Source organism: Ailuropoda melanoleuca, chromosome 5 (genome assembly GCF_002007445.2).
Source record: "Ailuropoda melanoleuca isolate Jingjing chromosome 5, ASM200744v2, whole genome shotgun sequence".
NCBI classification, from domain to species: domain Eukaryota; kingdom Metazoa; phylum Chordata; class Mammalia; order Carnivora; family Ursidae; genus Ailuropoda; species Ailuropoda melanoleuca.
The window spans coordinates 42,046,014-42,063,835 of NC_048222.1; the positions used below are offsets into that span (position 1 = coordinate 42,046,014).

At 40.0% G+C, this 17,822-nt stretch overlaps 1 protein-coding gene and 1 pseudogene across 3 annotated transcripts in view; one reads left to right on the forward strand and one right to left on the reverse strand.

Moving 5' to 3' along the window:
- The window catches only part of INTS14 (integrator complex subunit 14), a 31,132-nt gene that overhangs the window by 10,314 nt on the left and 2,996 nt on the right, over positions 1 to 17,822 (forward strand). For all 3 annotated transcript variants that reach the window (XM_034660806.1, XM_019794145.2, XM_034660805.1), the window contains exons 6-11: positions 345 to 487; positions 2,662 to 2,754; positions 3,253 to 3,397; positions 4,717 to 4,850; positions 14,593 to 14,711; positions 16,683 to 16,748. In XM_034660806.1, the coding sequence (XP_034516697.1) occupies positions 345 to 487; positions 2,662 to 2,754; positions 3,253 to 3,397; positions 4,717 to 4,850; positions 14,593 to 14,711; positions 16,683 to 16,748 (700 nt within the window). The remainder of the gene's footprint in view (positions 1 to 344; positions 488 to 2,661; positions 2,755 to 3,252; positions 3,398 to 4,716; positions 4,851 to 14,592; positions 14,712 to 16,682; positions 16,749 to 17,822) is intronic.
- LOC109488852 lies at positions 9,278 to 9,618 on the reverse strand (annotated as a pseudogene).

Genomic DNA, 17,822 nt, shown 5'->3' on the forward strand with positions numbered 1-17,822 from the left:
TGTCATTTCATTTTCCCCCCGAGTTGCACAATTTTCAGGTAAAGTGATTAATAGTAGTGATTTTTAAAAGTTCATTCCCTTTTATATTAAGCATGACCAAGTCAGTAATGCCTATAGATACTGACTTCCTTACAATGACTCAGCAGTTTCAAGAGATTAAATTACTTTTTGGCTTTTCTGAATTGAAATTTCCTCACCAAAAATGTCAGATTTTGTTCTATTTCACAAATGGTCAGATCATAGTTTTGGAGTTGACTTGAAGGGAAAATAAATTTAGCATCTTGAAAAAAATGATATGTATCATATTATTACTCTTCTTATAACAATTAATCATCATCTTCTAGAAAACTGATAGATCTGGCGTATACACCTTTCCATGCTGTTCTCAAGTGCGGCCACCTAACAGCTGATGTGCAGGTCTTCCCCAGACCAGAGCCTTTTGTCATAGATGAGGAAATTGATCCCATCCCTAAAGTCATCAACACAGGTAACATGTTTTTTAACTTTCTTCTTAGTTTTTTTGTTATCTTTTCTTGTAACTTCTGGCTTCTCTGTCCAGGAGGGTTGAAAAGAAATTTAAATTCTGATACTAGGGTGCTGTTGTCATCACCGGTATATACATTTTGAATGGGAGGAGGCATTGCCAAAAGGGTGGCAGTCTTGTGGTTCATGGTGAGATCATGAGTTAATCTCCAATCCTAGATAACTATAGCCACAAATTACTAGAGTTGGAAATCATGACCCAAATTCACTAGCCATGAAATCCCTGAAGTAATTCTTAATTGAGATACTAAGATTGATTAGCATCATAATTAAGATCATCTGTGAAGAGCTAGTTTCCAAACTTGGCTGTGTGATTCTTCCTGTGTGATCCAGGACAAGTCATTTCCTCTCATTCTGGTTGGCTCGGTGAGTGGAATCTCTAGATGAGTCATGGTCTCTCTCAGGTCTCCGCTCTTATATGCCGTACTCCTCTAGCCCTGCTGCTTGTGTTTTGACTAAAGAAGGAGCCATGCTACTGCATTTCCCTGGTTTGTGCTGGAGATGTTGTGCTTAGCCGAGATTGGCAAAGTGAGTCAAGTCACAAGGAAGAGGAGAGAGGAGAGTTGTCTCCAGTTGGTGGGTGGACCCCTTGAATGGTGGGTACATTCAGCCGTCACGGTTTCAGTCATAGTTGCACCTTCAGTGCCTAGCACAGCGTCTGAGGCTTAGAACATGTTTACTAGGTAAATGTCCAGCCCACCAATGATCAGCATTAAGCGCATAGTAAATGTTCATTTCACTCATGGGTGTACAGATTGGAGGGAGTCTGATAATGAAGGGCTGTGCAAAGGCTTTTTATTTTTTGTGCCTTTAGCTCCTCGCTGTCTGGAAGTCGGACATCCATCTCTTCATGGTGACTACTTCAGTGTGTTAAGCTGTGCCCAATGTTTTGTTGCCTTCAGGCCAACTAGATTCTGCTTCCTTCCCATCCTTTTTTGATGAGTAACTTTGAATAGATCTATTCTTTTCCATATAAACTTTTAGTCCAAGATCTTTGTCATAGCTTATACTTACGCCACTTTGAAATGCAGGCCTTTTGCTACTCAGATGAAAAAATGTAATTGCTTATGCTGACTCATTTGTTATTCAGCTAAAAAAGGTAATGGCAACAAATCTCCAGTGAAGCAGATTTTCTGACATATTAGAAGTTCAACGTACTCACCATGACCCTGATTTTTTAAAAAATCGTTTTGAGAGGGGCTGGGTGGCTCAGCCCATTAAGCATCTGCCTTCAGCTCAGGTCATGATCCCAGGGTCCTGGGATCAAGCCCCATGTCGGGCTCCCTTCTCAGTGGGGAGCCTGCTTCTCCCTTGCCCTCAGCCTGCCACTCCCCCTGCTGTGCTTTCTCTCTGTCAAATGAATAAATAAAATCTTTTAAAATAATCATTTTGAGAATATGAGTATATCTGTGCCTGGAAGAAAGACTGAAAAGCAATTCAATAAAATATTAATAGATGTTTCTTTTGATGGTGAATAATCAGTGACTTTATTTTTCTTCTTTACAGTTTTTAGTGTTTCCCAAGTTTTTCTACTATTTATATAATCAGAAAATAAACTTTTAGAAAGTACTTTGGGATAAAAGTTTTATTTTTTACCTGTTAGGTTTCCAACAAATACTCTGGGCCTTTAATACAGCTTCATAAAGCAAAGAAATCATTGTCATATTTAGACTGCTACCTTGGGCTTATTAGAGAATGTATTTCTTTCTCACAGAAATGTTTTTAATGATAGCTTTACAGTCCCAGGACGGCTGCTCCTCCTGCAAGATTGGAGTGGTGGAAGTGCTTGACTGTGATGCCCCCTGCTGACATGAACATCCTTGACTAAACAGAGGGATTGGATCTTTAAGCTTTTGCCTTGGCTGGGGACCTAGCCTCATAAAAATAAAGTCTAACTGATTTGTCTTGTAACTTAAATCATTAAATGAAAGGCAGTTATTCTTGTTTCCTGAGCTGTTTAAAGTGCAAATTATAAGTCATTCAGAGAAACTTCTAATAACCTTCTTAGTCACATCTGAATTCCTCACCTAAACGTTGTATTTGTGAAAAACCTAGTACATAGAAAATAATGTACTTCCCTGTACATTAATTAATTCTGTGTTGATTCATTCTTTTCAGATTTGGAAATAGTGGGATTTATTGATATAGCTGATATTTCGAGTCCCCCAGTTCTGTCCAGACATCTGGTCCTACCAATAGCACTTAACAAAGGTGAGTTCTCTTCCTATTCCAATGATACAGATGAAGCATCTTATGATCTAAAATTATTCTTAAATGTATATAGTTGATAGTAGGATAGCCCACTTTGTAGAATTAGGGGAAAGGAATAGTTATAAGATTCGATTTTTTGAAAATGGAATGTTGCCTGATATACTGGAAGACCATTTCTGCTATTTTAATTTCACCACCATAAAAGAAACCTTTTAGCTTTCAACCCCTAGCTTCCATCTCCCTCAGCCCCAGGTAACCACTAAATGTCTTTTGTGTTTCTATAGGTTTGCCTATTCTGAATGTTTCATATAAATGGAATTCATATAATATGTGAAAACTGATTTTATATGGACATAGGAAAACCAGATTAGGAGTTTTTCTTACGTGTTATAATATTCCTTTATAACCGAATACTCTCCTTCCAGGCTAGAAACAACCAGGAGTATAATTGGAGTTTGGGATTTTTGTAGCTAATTTTAGTCTGATCTCTTTTCATAGAAGGTGATGAGGTGGGTACTGGCATAACTGATGACAACGAAGATGAAAATTCAGCCAATCAAATTGCAGGCAAAATACCCAACTTTTGTGTCCTACTCCATGGCAGCCTAAAAGTGGAAGGAATGGTGGCAATAGTTCAATTAGGGTAAGGAACTTTGTTTACCTTTGGTTGAATGAGGGAGAATCAATTTACAAAGTGAAGTATTTCCCAGACTTTTTCTTATCACCTTTTTCCTCCCCCTGCCATACCCTTCCCACCTACCATTACCTCTTAAACTGCTCTTTAAGTCATCCCCTACAATAAGTATAGAGTGAGGCTTTTAATTATATTGCTTTTATATTATATCCTTTCTCCGTTTTCCTCTTTTCTGTTCTATCTAGGAAATCTGGATTCAGTTAGAACAGTTCTGCTTGCTGCGGGATCTTATGCAGTATTCACAGGCTCCTCAGCTATAAGATGAGGAGGTGGAACTAAATGAAAAGGATACCAAGAACATTGAACATTTTACCATATGCCAGGCACTCCTGTAGTCACTTTATCTATATATTAATTCATGTAATCCCTCATAACACTATACAGGGGGTGTCTGTGTTATCCCTATTGTATAGATGAGAAACTGAGGCTTAGTGAGGTCAAGGAACTTGCTCAAGGTCACACAGCTCATAAACAAAAGAGCCAGGGTTCTTGCCCTTGCATTCTGACTCCATAGCGCATGTTTGTAACCACTGTGCTGTAACCCTTCCCTGTGGGGAACACCTTTCTACCTTTTACATTTGCTACAGTCTTGAAATTTGCAAAACCATCTCCTTCCCTTTCTATAATACCTGTTGTTAGGAAAGAAGAGGTGACTGATCATCTTCTGGCCATCACCTGGGGTTGACTGGTACAGAAGATGAAGAGGTTAGGAGTACTCAGATGAAGCTCCATTTCTACTTGAGTTAAAATTACCTGATCCAAAAAGAAGAATGCAATTCGTATTAGGTATTAGTTTGCTATATTTCTTGGTACCCAAGCTACTTGTATTGGCTCTGAATATGAGAATCCCCTATGGCCCTTTGAGAAGCAGGGACAGAGCTGGGTGATGGCTTTGTGCCCTTTGTTAGAAATGCTGCTCTGTGTTGGTGCTTCTGTGAATGACTCAGGGAGGCAACTGAAACATGGGTTGCAACCCTTACTCCTCCTGACTTCTGTAGCTATTTGCTGCTCTTGTGATTTTTTTTCTTTTTTAAGATTGCTTTTGATTTCCATATCTACTTAATTGAAAAATAATACATTTCCCAGAGGAATGGCAATTTTGGGAGGCAGCAGTATGCATTTTCAGTTTTAGGATTTGGCTTTTAGTAAAAATGCACCTGATTTCAAAGCTGAAGCCCATGTCTCAAGAAAAAACACTGGCTAGACTTATTTAACTTTATAGTCCCAGGCTTGACGTTCTTCTGATCTTCCATCTTCTCTCCATCTAGTCCTGAATGGCATGGAATGCTCTACTCCCAAGCTGACAGCAAGAAGAAATCAAACCTCATGATGTCTCTCTTTGAGCCTGGCCCAGAACCTCTCCCGTGGCTAGGGAAAATGGCACAGTTGGGTCCTATTTCAGGTATAAGCCAGATCAGATTTTACTTATCCTGACTTTTGTTTTCTCTCTGCTATTCTGAATGGCTCTGACTGCAGTCAGAGAGCTGTGTGATCTCCCTTACGGATGTACTGTGGTCTCTAATGCTGGATATGTGTATGGAGAACCCCAGCAGAGTGTGATGTTTGAACTTTTAACTTTACATCAAGGGAAACTGACATTTAGTTTGCTTTAAGTAAATGTAAATGCTCTGACTGCCTAGAATGAAAAGCTACTGTCCACAAACATTTTTTTCTTTAGTGCACTATTCTCAACTCCAGTAACCCCAGTCATTTCTAGATAATTTAATCCCCTTCCTTCTTGAAAGTGTTTTCCCTTAGCTTTCCTAACATTGCATTCTTCTGATATTTACTTTTTCCCTTGGCAGCTTTGCTTTTTCTTGTTATCTTGTCTTCCTCTTGCCTCATGAGTTTCAAGATGTTATTCTTCACCTTCTTCTCTTGGATTATTATTCTCTCTTGATTTTTTCATCAGCCATTATAACTTCAGGCTCCCCCAGATGTATAACTATGGTCCTACTTGATCTCTCCCTGGAACTTGAATGTCATATCTCCAGTTCCCAATTAAACCTGTCCACCTGGATATTCTGCTGTAGTACCAAACAGCTCAGTATGCTTGTTACAGAAACCGTTGTTTCTTAACCCTTCCCTCCTAAACTGCTCCTTTTTCTGATTGTCCCGTCCCTTCTTATTGAGGCCTAAGTACTCCTAGGTACTCAGGCTCCAACTGTAGAGTCATCCCGGACTCATTTGGGCCCATTTCAATTTCAGAAACATCTACAGAGCAAACTTTTAGGGGATAAAAGTTAGCAGGAGTTGCTCAAAGTCTAGTGGAAAGTGGAATAATAAACACAGACTGGTATAAGATCAGAGTTGGCCTTGATGATCAGCTCTGCCTAGAGGACTCAGGAAAATCTTCACAGAGTAGGAACACCTTAACTGGGGTTTGAAGAAAAAGGTTTGCTGAGCTATTGAAGGAAGAAGGGGCATTCTGGACAAATGGATCACATATAGAAAAGCAAAGCTAGAACGCAAAGTATGAGGGTGGGGGTGGGAGGCCCAGATGAGACTAGAAGTGGGCAGTAGCTGGGCAGGCCTTATCTGAAATGTGAAGAGCTTGGACTATTCTGCAAGTACTAGGAAGCCGCTGAAGGGATGCATGTGAGAACAGTGGGATACCAGTTAGGAGATTTGCATGCTAAGTACTAGGGCCCCCCTGGAGTTATGTAGTATGGCTGAAGTTCAAGTGAGAGCTAATAAATTTGCATTTAGAAAGATAATTCTGGGGATGCCTTGGTGGCTCAGTCAGTTAAGCATCTAACTCAGTTTTGGCTCAGGTCATGATCTCAGGTTGTGAGATCAAGCCCTGCATTGGGCTCCATGCTCAGCGTGGACTCTACTTGAGTCCCTGTCCTTCTCCCTCTGCTCCTCCCCTGATTGTATGCGTACGTGTGCGCTCTCACTCTCTCTCAAATAAGTAAATAAATAAAATCTTAAAAAAAAAAGAAGAAGAAGAAAGAAAAATAGTTCTGTGGAGTGTGGATTTGGAAAGGTAAGAGCGTCCCGCAGTTAGAAGTCTACTGTGACAGTCCTAGAGATGTAAGAATGAGAGCCAGAACAGGGGAAGTGCCTGGGAATAGGGAGGATGGGGATCCATGTGGAAGATTCAGGAAGCAGAATCAGCACTGTTTGGATATGAGAATAAAGGAAATGGAAGTGTTGAGAATGATCCCAGGTTTCTGACTTGGGCTGCAGGGCAAAAGTTGACACTGTTGATTGGAACAGAGAACAAAGGAGGAAGAATAGATGGAAAGACATCTTTTGTGCATGTTGAGTTTAGGCCTGTGAGATTTAGGGAGGGGTGGCTAGAGACAATTCCTGTAAGAGTTCCCAAAAGAGGGCAGAGTTGGATATATAATGTTTAGTTACTAGCATACCACTGATAGTTAAAATGGTGAGAATGAGGCCAATTGCTTACGGTAGTTGTTCACACATTTGAGTTTTTGTGTACAAAACAAAAACCAGAAGGACTTGTTTAAAAATTGTTTCCTGGGCCCCACGTACAGATACTCTGATTCAGTGGGTCTGGATTCCAGGCCAAGAACTTGCAGTTTTAGTGTTACCTGAGTAATTACAATCCAAGTGGTCCATAACCACGCTTTAAGAAGCCCTAGCCTCAGGAAAGTATGTAATTAAGGCAAAAAGAGAGCCAAGGACCAATCCCCTAGAAAAGATTAACTACAGGGACAGTGGAAAAGGCGCTAATAAAGGAAAATGAGAAGGAATAAGCAGAAGGAAAAGTAGAAGAAAGTGATGTCATAGAAGCCAAGAGAATAAAGAGACTCAAGAAGAAAGTACAGTGTCTCATACACATGTACGGTACGTGGCCTGCATACCCTGTCTTATACACAGGTGCATGCACGTCAGGCCTGAAGGATGCCTTTGCCACTGAAGCCTAGAAAAGTTTTTGACTGAATATAGACCCTAGAAGCTAGGTAGTAAGCTTTTTCAGTAAGGGCCAGATAGTAAATATTTTAGACTTTGCAGGCCATGTGCTCTCTTGTCATAACTGCTCAACTCTGCTATTGTAGCCCAATACATAAATGAATGGGAGTGACATATTCCCATAAAATATTCTTTATGGACACCAGAATTCAAATTTCATATAATTTTCATGTATCATGAAATACTTTGATTTTTCCCCCCAACTATTTAAAAAATATAAAAACATTTTAAACTCAAAAAGAGGCAGCAGGCCGTAGTTGGCCAGTTCTTGAGCTAGGATGCAGGGCTGGGGTTTTAAAATCCACACAGGAGGGGCACCTGGGTGGCTCAGTCTGTTGGGCATCTGCCTTCGGCTCAGGTCATGATCTCAGGGTCCTGAGATCAAGTCCTGCATCGGGCTCCTTGCTCAGCGGGAAGTCTGTGTCTCCCTCCCTCTGCCTCTCTCCCAGGCTTGTATTCACTCTCTACCTATCAAATAAATAAATAAAATCTTTAAAAATTAAAAAAAAATAAAGTTCACACAGGAAAAAAGATATGACTTTGTTTCAAAACAAAGAACTGAAATCTCTGAGTAAAGCTAGGAGTGTGGAAGGTCTATACCCTCAGTGAGAGGATGACAAGAAAAATTCTACCCATTGTTTCTACCTGCTTTTCCAAATATTAAAAAAAAAAAGTCTCCCATGAGAAATTGAGCCCAAGTTCTGCAGTGCAGACTGACACTGTCCGTTCTAAAGTGGGGCTCTCCAAAACCAAATAACACACCAAAAAAAATTTCTGAAGCAATGAAACCCAGCGTGCATCCTCCAGAGTTCGTATAATGGCAACCCAAGGCAAAAGGACTTCTCTGAAAAACATCCTTGCTGAAGATGAGTTCCTGATTTGAAGAAAAGTCTTTAAATTACGTGAAGATTTTCTGTCCTTTGAAGTGAGGCCAACAGGAGAATTAGCAACTTGAGAATTTAATAATCTGAAAGAGACTGCAGAATGAGTGTTGTAAATAGCTAAAGCGCTTTAGGAAGGAATAGAAACGAGGAAAGAAGAGGACACTATGAATCAAGAGTCATTTGATCTCTACAGGAGATTTTTGGTGACTTTAAGGGTAGCTTTAGTCCATGATTAGCCAGAAGGCAAGTTGAATGAATTAGAGATGAGGAAACGAGCATGACAAGTTTGCCGCAAGAGAGAAGTAAGGCAGTAGGAGAGCACAGGGCAGAGAAAGTTGTGTGTGTGTTCAGATGGAGAGATTCCTCATTTCCTGGTCTCCTTCTGTAGCATTCCTAAATTCATTCTGCCATTTCATTTGCACTGCTCTTGCCTTGTTCTGGCTTTTTTTTAACCTTTCATTTAGATCAAAGGTCAGTTAACCAATGCCTGCTGGCCAAACTAGCCCACTGCTTATTTTGTAAAGTTTTACTGTAAAGTTTCATTACACGGTCACACTCATTTATGTGATTTATGTGTTATCTAGGGCTGCTTTCCTGCTTCAGTGGCAGAGTTGAGTAGTTACAACAGAGACCATATATCCCACGAAGTCTAAAATACTTACTCTCTGGCCCTTTGCAGGAAAAGTTTGTCAACCCCGGACCTAGACTGTTGTGACATTTTTCACAAAGATACCTATTCGTAATCTAAGATGTAGCATTCAAATTCCTTTCTATTCTAGCTTCCAATCTAGCAGTGCTTGGTTTGTTATATGTATTCTTCATTCAGATTGAACTGCTTTTTACTTTGCCCTTACTCATTTTTTCCTCTCTCAGGGTCTGTTCTTTTTTTCAAATGAAGATAATAAAGCTAACATTTTATTGAACTTTATACCAAGCCCTATGCTAGACACAACGAAATGTATAATCTCATTTAATTCTCAAGACAAGTCTTATGAGGTTAGGATTAAAAAAGCTTTATTACATATAGAGGGGAGGGGGTTGAATCTTTCTTGACTCCCACTTTCCTCATGGCTTCCAGGACGTTGCTCAGCTCTTTTCTCTTCCTTTTGGTGCAGATATGTGTCCCCACCCTTTTCTTGATGAGCTTGAGGGCTCGCTTGTCCTTGGAGACCTTGAGCAGCTCCATGGCACACTGTTCATTTGGGGCGAAGCCTCACACCCTTGAATCATGTCCCACATGAACTTGGAATACTTGGTGAGGGGCCAACGCTTCGCCTTGCTGACATTCTTAGTCATCTTGTGGCCCTTGTTGAGGCCCATGGCCATAGGGTAGTGCAAAACCATGGCTGCTGCTCCTCTGGGTTTTTCCTTTTTTTTTTTTAATTGAAGTATAAGTAGCATACAATGTTTGTTTTGTGTACAATATAATGATTCAACAATTCCGTGCTTTACTCAGTGCTCATCATGATACATGTACTCTTAATCCCCTTTATCTGCTTCACCCAACCCCCCACACACCTCCCATCTGGCAACCACCAGTTTGTTCTCTGTGTTTTAGAGTCTGCTTTTTGTTTGTCTCTTTCTTTCTTTGTTTTGTTTCTGAAATTACGCATGTGAGTGAAATCATGTGGTATTTGTCTTTCTCTGACTTATTTCACATAGCATTATACCATCTAGATCCATCCATAGTGTTACAAGTGGCAAGATCTCATTCTTTTTTATGGCTGAATAATATTCCATTGAGAGAGAGAGAGAGTGTGTGTGTGTGAGAGAGAGAGAGTGTGTGTGTGTATGTACACACCACATCTTTATCCATCTATAGATGGACACTTGGGTTGCTTTCATATCTTGGCTTTTGTAAATAAGGCTGCAGTAAACATGGGGATGCATATATCTCTTCAAATTAGTGTTTTTATTTTCTTTGGGTAAATACCCAGTAGTGGAATTAATGAGTCATGGTAATTCTATTTTGAAATTTTTGAGGAGCCTCCATACTGTTTTCCACAGTGACTGCACTAATTTGTATTCCCACTATCATTGCCCAAGGGTTTCTTTTTCTGCACATCCTGGCCAACACTTGTTATTTTTTGTGTTTTTGTTTGTTTTTAAAGATTTATTTATTTATTTATTTCAGAGCGAGAGGGTGTGTACGCATGGGGGTAGGGGCAGAAGGAGAGAATCTTTCAAGCAGACTCCTCTCTGAGCAGGGAGCCCGACACGGGGCTCAATCCCATAACCCATGAGATGATGACCTGAGCCAAAACCAAGAGTCAGATCCTTAACTGACTGAACCACCCAGGTGCCCCAATTTTTTGTGTTTTTTATTTTAGTTATTCTGACAGGTATAAGGTGGTATCTCATTATGGTTTTGATATGCATTTCCCTGATGACCACTGATGTCGAGCATCTTTTCATGTGTCTGTTGGCCATTTGTATGTCTTCTTGGGAAAAATGTCTATTCAGCTCCTCTGCCTATTTTTTAATTGTATTATTTTTCTGGTATTGGTATAAGTTCTGGTATATATCTGGTGTGTGTATATATATATATATCTGGTATAAGTTAAAACATATATATATATATCTGGTGTGTGTGTGTATATGTATATGGTATAAGTTCTTGCTATATTTTGGATATTAAACCCTTATCGGGTATAATCAATAACAAATATCTTCTTCCTCAGTAGGTTGCCTTTTTGTTGTGTTGATGGTTTTCTTCGCTGTGCAAAAAGATTTTTATTTTCCTTTCATTTCCCTTGCCTGAGGAGACATACCTAGAAAAATGTTTCCACAGCCTATGTCAAAGAACTTGTTTTTATTTATTTATTCATTTTTGGTCAAAGCAAGGCATGCAAAACAGTATGTTGTTTATACCTATCCCTCCTACTTCTTATTCTTTTCCTAGAAACAACCACTTAAAACTTCTAATTGTAGGAGGGTTTTGTGTTGTTGTTGTTTTTATATTTACATTTCTAAATAATATAAATATATAACTATTTCTTGGCCTTTTTTTTTTTCATTTTTAATGTCATTTTTGACTTTTTAAGGTTGACTGCTTAGCTCTGTTACCACCACCACCCCCACCCACCCAAGAATCACATTTTTCCCTTCCTCTATTCTTCCCATGTGGTTATAGTGTTCTTTTTGGGTAAAGCAGTGTTCTGTCCTTGTTAGATGACGTGAATGTTATTTATGACTAAGCCATGTGGTACACCGAGTTACATTTTGTTTTGCAACTCTTTGTTCTCTGCACCAGTTGTTTTTTTTTAAAGATTTTTTTTTCTTTTTTCTAGCAGGCAAGATAAATGTGCAGTTGACCCTTTAATAATGTGGGGTTATGACTTTTAACTCCCCCACAACTTAACCAGTACAAGCCTACTGTTGACCAGAAGCCTTAGCGATAACAAAAACACTTGATGAACTTGTATGTTGTATATGTATTATAAACTGCGTTCTTAACAATAAAGAAAGCTAGAGAAAAGAAACAGTTGTCTAAAAAACCCTAAGGAAGAGAAAATACATTTACAATACTCGTACCTGTGGGGAAGATTCTGTGTATAAGTGGACCTGTACAGTTCACACCCATGTTGTTCAAAGGTAAGCTGTCTTCTAACTTCCGTTAAAAGGAAGGCTGTGTTGGAAAGACACTGAGGTTCCTCAGAGACTCCAGGAAAGAGCTGGGCAGGCTGTGGGGGCAGCCAGCAGCAGATGAAGGCAGCCAGCCCTCCGTCTGGGCTCTCTGACGGCCTTCCTCTCTACTTGCTTTACTTACTTTGCTTTTCTTTGCTCTTTTCTGTGTACTTACTGCTAATTCCTAAGTAAAATACATTCTTCAGGTATTTTTGTCAGTTTTCTTTTTTTTCCCTTAAGAGTCCTTTCCCTTCCTCTTGTTTCATAAGTGGACTGTTCTCTGTGCCTGCTGGGTAGCTGTCAGCCTTCCCTTCCCATCTCTTCTGTGGCTCCCCTGTTTTGTGACTCCTCCTGAGAAAAGGGTACATGGGAAGTAGATGTTTGAAATCTTGCATATTCGGAAATGTCTATGTTTCATCCCTTACTCTTAGTTGATGGTTCCGTTGGACATTGAGTGCTGTTGGGAATCCCTTTACCTTAGTGTTTTGATGCATAGCACTGTTTTTCTTTTCTGGCTTCTTGTGTTGCTACTGAGAGTCTAGTGCAGTGCCGTCAGGGCTTTGACCCCGATCTCTTATATCCTGTGCACTCCTGGAGGCGCTTCTTTGTGTCCCTCGTATTCTGGATTTTGAGAATGATGTACTTAGTTGTTGGTCTCTTTATTCATTGTGCTGAGCATTCAGTGGGCCCTTCCATCTGAAGAATGAATTGAACAATTCATGTTCTTCAGTCCTGGAAACCTGAATCATGTCTTAGATTTCCCCCTCTCTATTCTCTGTTCTCCCTTTCTAGAACATCTGTTTATGATTTTTGTATAATTTTCTTATCTTCCGCCCATTTTTCCATTTTTTTCTTTTCTAATTTCTCTAAGGTATCTTCAGCTTTATCTTGCAACTGTTTTTTTCTTTCTTTAGGCTACCATATTTTTTATGTCTAGGAGTCTCCTGTTCTTTTTTCATAGATACAGTATTTTTTGTCTGTCAAACCAGTTACCATATATAGGCTTCAAACAATTAGAGACAGTACAAGATAGACTGTGGTTAGATGTTTTAATGTTTGGTACAGATACTGAGTGCTATAGTAGAAAAGGGTCTAGAGAAAGTACTGTGTGCCAGGACACTTGGGACAACTTTGTGGAAAAGGTGGGATAAGATCTGGACCTGTAATATAAGTGAGTTTGGTTTATGTGAGGAATGGCGATGTTGAGTGGTAAAAAAAAAGTGTTGCCTTTGCAGGCAGACCCAGCTGAGTGACTGTGAAGCCTATGAAGGTCCAACCTCTCTGAGCCTCAGTTCCCTCATCTTTCATGGGACCAATAATATCTACCCCCCTAGGGTTGCTGTAAGGAAAGAAGGTGTATATGTAAAGTGTTTGGAACTTAATAAATATTCTTTATTCTGTAAGTTCCTTGAATCCAGAAAAACAGTCTTCTCCAGCCACACTTCATAGTGGAGTGCTTGCTATGTAGTGGGGGCTTAGAAGAGCTAATGAGTGAGCGAGTGAGTAAGGGAATAAATGGATGAGGGAAGGGGAGCACTCCTGGCAGGGGAAAAAACAAATAGTGGCAGGGAAATTAGAAATAAACGTGCTACATGGAAAAAGACTGCTGAGATCTTGGCCTGGCTAAAAGGGCTTATATATGTGCAAGTATTTGCAGAAATATGTCTGGAAAGCTGGGCCGATACTTTTTGGAGGGGCGGGGGTGGGGCGTAGGCTGCTGACATACATAGTGTGGGGCCAGTATAAAATACTTAATGACCAAATTGGGGTTAGAGAGCTTCTGGCTCAGAGACACTGGGTTCATTCCAGTTGCCAATATGAACATTTGGGCAAGGAATGTAAGCTCCCTGAACTTAGTGGGGAAATGATCCCAGCTCTCTCTACCCCAGAGGGTGGTAGTAATCAGGATAAAATGAGCCAGTAATTATAAGTAGGCTTTGTGAGTTTCTGCAAAGTTTCATGGTTCAGTAAGCAGGTGGAAAAACAGAAACCCTTATTTATTCACATGGTTAAAAAACCAACCTGGCTTTAAATATGTAAAAGTAATAACTAATAAGCCATGACGACATGGGGTGTGTTTCACCAAAAAGGTGTTTCTTCTCTTGCCCCTTTCCTTAACGTGGCTACATATAATATTCCTCTGGAATTTTCTCAGTGCTTAGACCTATGCTGTCCTGTCCAGTAACCACTAGATACCTGAGGCTATTTAAATTAAAATAAGTAAAATTTAAAATTCAGTTCCTCAGTCACTCTAGCCACAAGTCAAGTGTTCAGTAGCCATGTGGGCCAGTGGCTACCATTCAATCATTGTAGAAAATTCTCTTGGAGAGCGCTGGGCAAGACTATAAAATTGTATTATGTGTGTTTATATATTTCTTTAGAGTTGTTGCATGTATTAATTTTATTCTCTCTGATCTCAATTGATAAAGCAAATAAGCGAAGCTTGTCTCTTTAAAAACATTAAGCTGTTTTTTTACCTACATGGGCTTCAGTTGATTGTTTAATCTCCTACATCAGTGGCTTTCTATGGAGAACAGGTTCCCTAACCTGAGGGAAGTGAATGGATTTTCTTAATTAGGGAAGTAACAGGATGTAGAAGATTGAATGATTCAGAGAGCTTCTAGCCTAATTGGAAATGTAATTGATGATGTTTTACCAGATGTCATTTCAAGAATGTCTTTTCCTTTTAAGATGCTAAAGAAAACCCTTATGGAGAGGATGATAATAAGAGCCCATTCCCCCTGCAGCCCAAAAACAAACGCAGTTATGCCCAGAATGTGACTGTCTGGATCAAACCCAGTGGCCTGCAGGTAACATTACCACTTAAGTTACTTTCCACTGGGGACAGGGGAGGGATTCTAGCAGGCAGGCAGACATCTGATTTGATTTTCCTTTCCTTTGATACTTAGTAATTCATTTACTTCTAATGTTTGTCATTATTTCCAAAAAGGATTTGAGGTGGCCTACAGTAAAACACGTATGCAGCAAAATCACTTCTTACAAAATTTAGAGCAGTACAAAACCTAGAGGAAGAGGGGAGACAGTTGCGCCAGGAACCCAAGGCGAAATGTAATTGTGTTTGAGCAATTTGGCTCTGAGCTTCCTGCTGAGGTCAAAAAGCACCGTGAAGGGTTATATGGTTTTTTCTTGTCTGATAGAAGGAAGCATGTCAGTTCTAGAGAGACATATTTTCCTGGCATTGAATCTCAGTGTAAAATTTTTGACATGGTGAGTCATTGACATAATGGGTTTTATCTTTGACAACAGTTTTTTGAGAAGGATGTAAAAATCTTCATGGGGTTATTTCTTCTGTCCCCACAGTAGAACCCAAGCAATGGCATTACACCTTAATTCCACAAAAACACTTTTATGGGAAGCTAAGATTACACTATTCTCAGGGTATGCTGCTTTCAGGCAAGGTACTCAGTGATGTTTCTCCCTCCACTGACATACGGTCATTTCTGCCTGTTTTTAAAAATCACTTTTTGAGCCTTTTTTCTCATTTGAGCACCATTTTTTTTTCTTTGTTCCTCTAACAAGTCCAACCTAAGCCAAATGAGAAGAGGAGGTTAGGCCACCTGACAAGGGAAATAGCTTCTGTTGATGGCGCAGTTTCTTTCCACAGAGACTGGACACATCCTGCCATGGCTACAGGGGTAGGGGCTTTGTTGGAAAATCAGGTTCTCTCCTGCCATCCCTGACCCCAGTACTTCCCTGTCAGAAGGAAAGCTGAATTTTTCTTAAATTATTTTTTATATTTTGTTTTGGTATGGGTGTATTTTTTTGTTGTGAAAAACACATAACATAAAAGTTACCATTTCAGCCATTTTAAAGTATACTGAAAATTCAGTGGCATTTAGTAATCACTGTGTAGTTCTAGAATATTTTCATCATCCCAAGAGGAATCTCTGCACCCATTAAGCAAATCACTCTAGATTCCCAACTTCCCCCAGTCCTTGGCCACTACTAATCTGCTTTTTGACTCTGGATTTGCCCTTTTCTAGATGTGTCATATCAATAGCATCATATAATGCATGACTTTTTATTTGGCTTCCTTCATTTAGCGTAATGTTTTCAGCAATCAGCCATGTTGTAACATAGATCAGTACTTCATTCCTTTTGATGGCACTTCTGTTTACCCATTCACTCAGTTGATGAACATTTGGATTGTTTCCACCTTTTGGCTACCGTGAATAATGCTAAGAACATTTGTCAATTTTTTTTTTCCTTTTGTTGCTGTGCTCTTGTTGTCATACCTAAGAAATCATTACCAATCCAAGCTCATGAACATTTACGCCTATGTTTTCTTCTAAGAGTTTTGTAGTTTTAGCTCTTGCAGTTAGGTCGCTGAACCATTTTATTTATTTATTTATTTTACTTATGTATGTATGTATGTGGTGTGACGTAAGAATCCAGCTTCATTCTTTGCACGTGGATATCCAGTTGTCCATTTGTCGAAGAGACTGTTCCTTCCCCCATTGAATGGTCTTGGCACCCTGGTCAGAAAGCAGTTGGCCATAGATGTAGGATTTATTGGGTGTATATCAGTGAGATGAGTTCATTTCTGTCACTAAGGGATTTATTATCATCAAACATTTTGAAGGAGGGAGGTGCTTTACTAATGTCGAACAGAACAGTGACATTAATTCAGAAGGGGTCCTCATCTTGACGTTGCACCTCTGTTCCTATTTTCATTTTTCTAAACATTTAGAGCCACCCTTTGATATTTTTTCCCCTTTTACCACAGAATCCTAATGCTGAAATCTTTTTACCCTTGATAGACAGATGTACAGAAGATTTTAAGAAATGCAAGGAAACTACCTGAAAAAACACAGACATTCTATAAGGTGAGACGATTGGAATTATAGTGGAAGAGGGTGGGCCCTGGGATGTGTACCAAAAATAAATGGTTCACAATAGTTAGAGTATGGCATAGCAGAGTGAATGTGGACAGGAATTAGAAATGTTTGGCTTGTGCCTCAGTGTTTTCATTGTTAAAGTCAATAGAAATGATAGGTCCACTGCTGCCCTAAAATCCAAGAATTGGAAGTGTTCAAGTGGCCTGATTCTGTGCACAAGGGCTCCTCTGTCTTGGTGCTGCTGTGAATGACTGAGGGAAGGAGTCAGAAGAACCTGTGGGTCAAAGCCCTGAACTCTCCTCACCACTCTCACCCCAGACAACCAGGGTGACTTCCTGGGGTGATGACTTCCCAAAACATTCTTAGTCTCCCGGAAAAGCTGCTTCCAGGAATGACTACTAAAATTGTACTTTTATCAATTGCAAAAGGATGGCCCTCCAGAATCCTGCCTAGCTAATCCAGAACTGTTGGCAGAGGAAATAAAATTATAACTAGTGGGTGGAGTTGGGGGTGCATATAAGTAAACACCTTGTTTCTCCCCTTTCCATCTGGTGTTTGGCTGAAATTAAATTAAGTGGCAGTGTGAGGTATGCTGTGTTGTCAATTGTAGCTCGGCTACTAATATTTTATGGTGCACACAGCCTACCCCAGGCTAGCATCTCTTCTGGAGAACATACGTGCTACTTTGTCTGGGTGTTACCTCATTACCGTTATGTCACTGTGGTCTTCAAACCTAATTATGTGGCAAGCTGGCAAAATCAAGGAAGAGCAGCCTTAATCAGAGTTCACATTGCTGCTCAGCCGGCCATGCCCTCCCTCCCCATGAAGCCCGTAGTTCACACACGCCCTTGATGACCACTCCTTGGCTGTAGTCCCTTTCTCCCCTGCAGTCATCAGCGCTCTATTCAAGAAGGCACACTTGTACTCTGGCCTTCTTCTGAACTTTCCACTTGTTAACAGATGATAGTAGAGAGGTGGTCAGAAAGCCCACTTCTCTTTTCTGGCTTTATAGAATCCCACCTATCACATGTGGAAGGGCCTCTGCCAGACAACTGTGTCAGC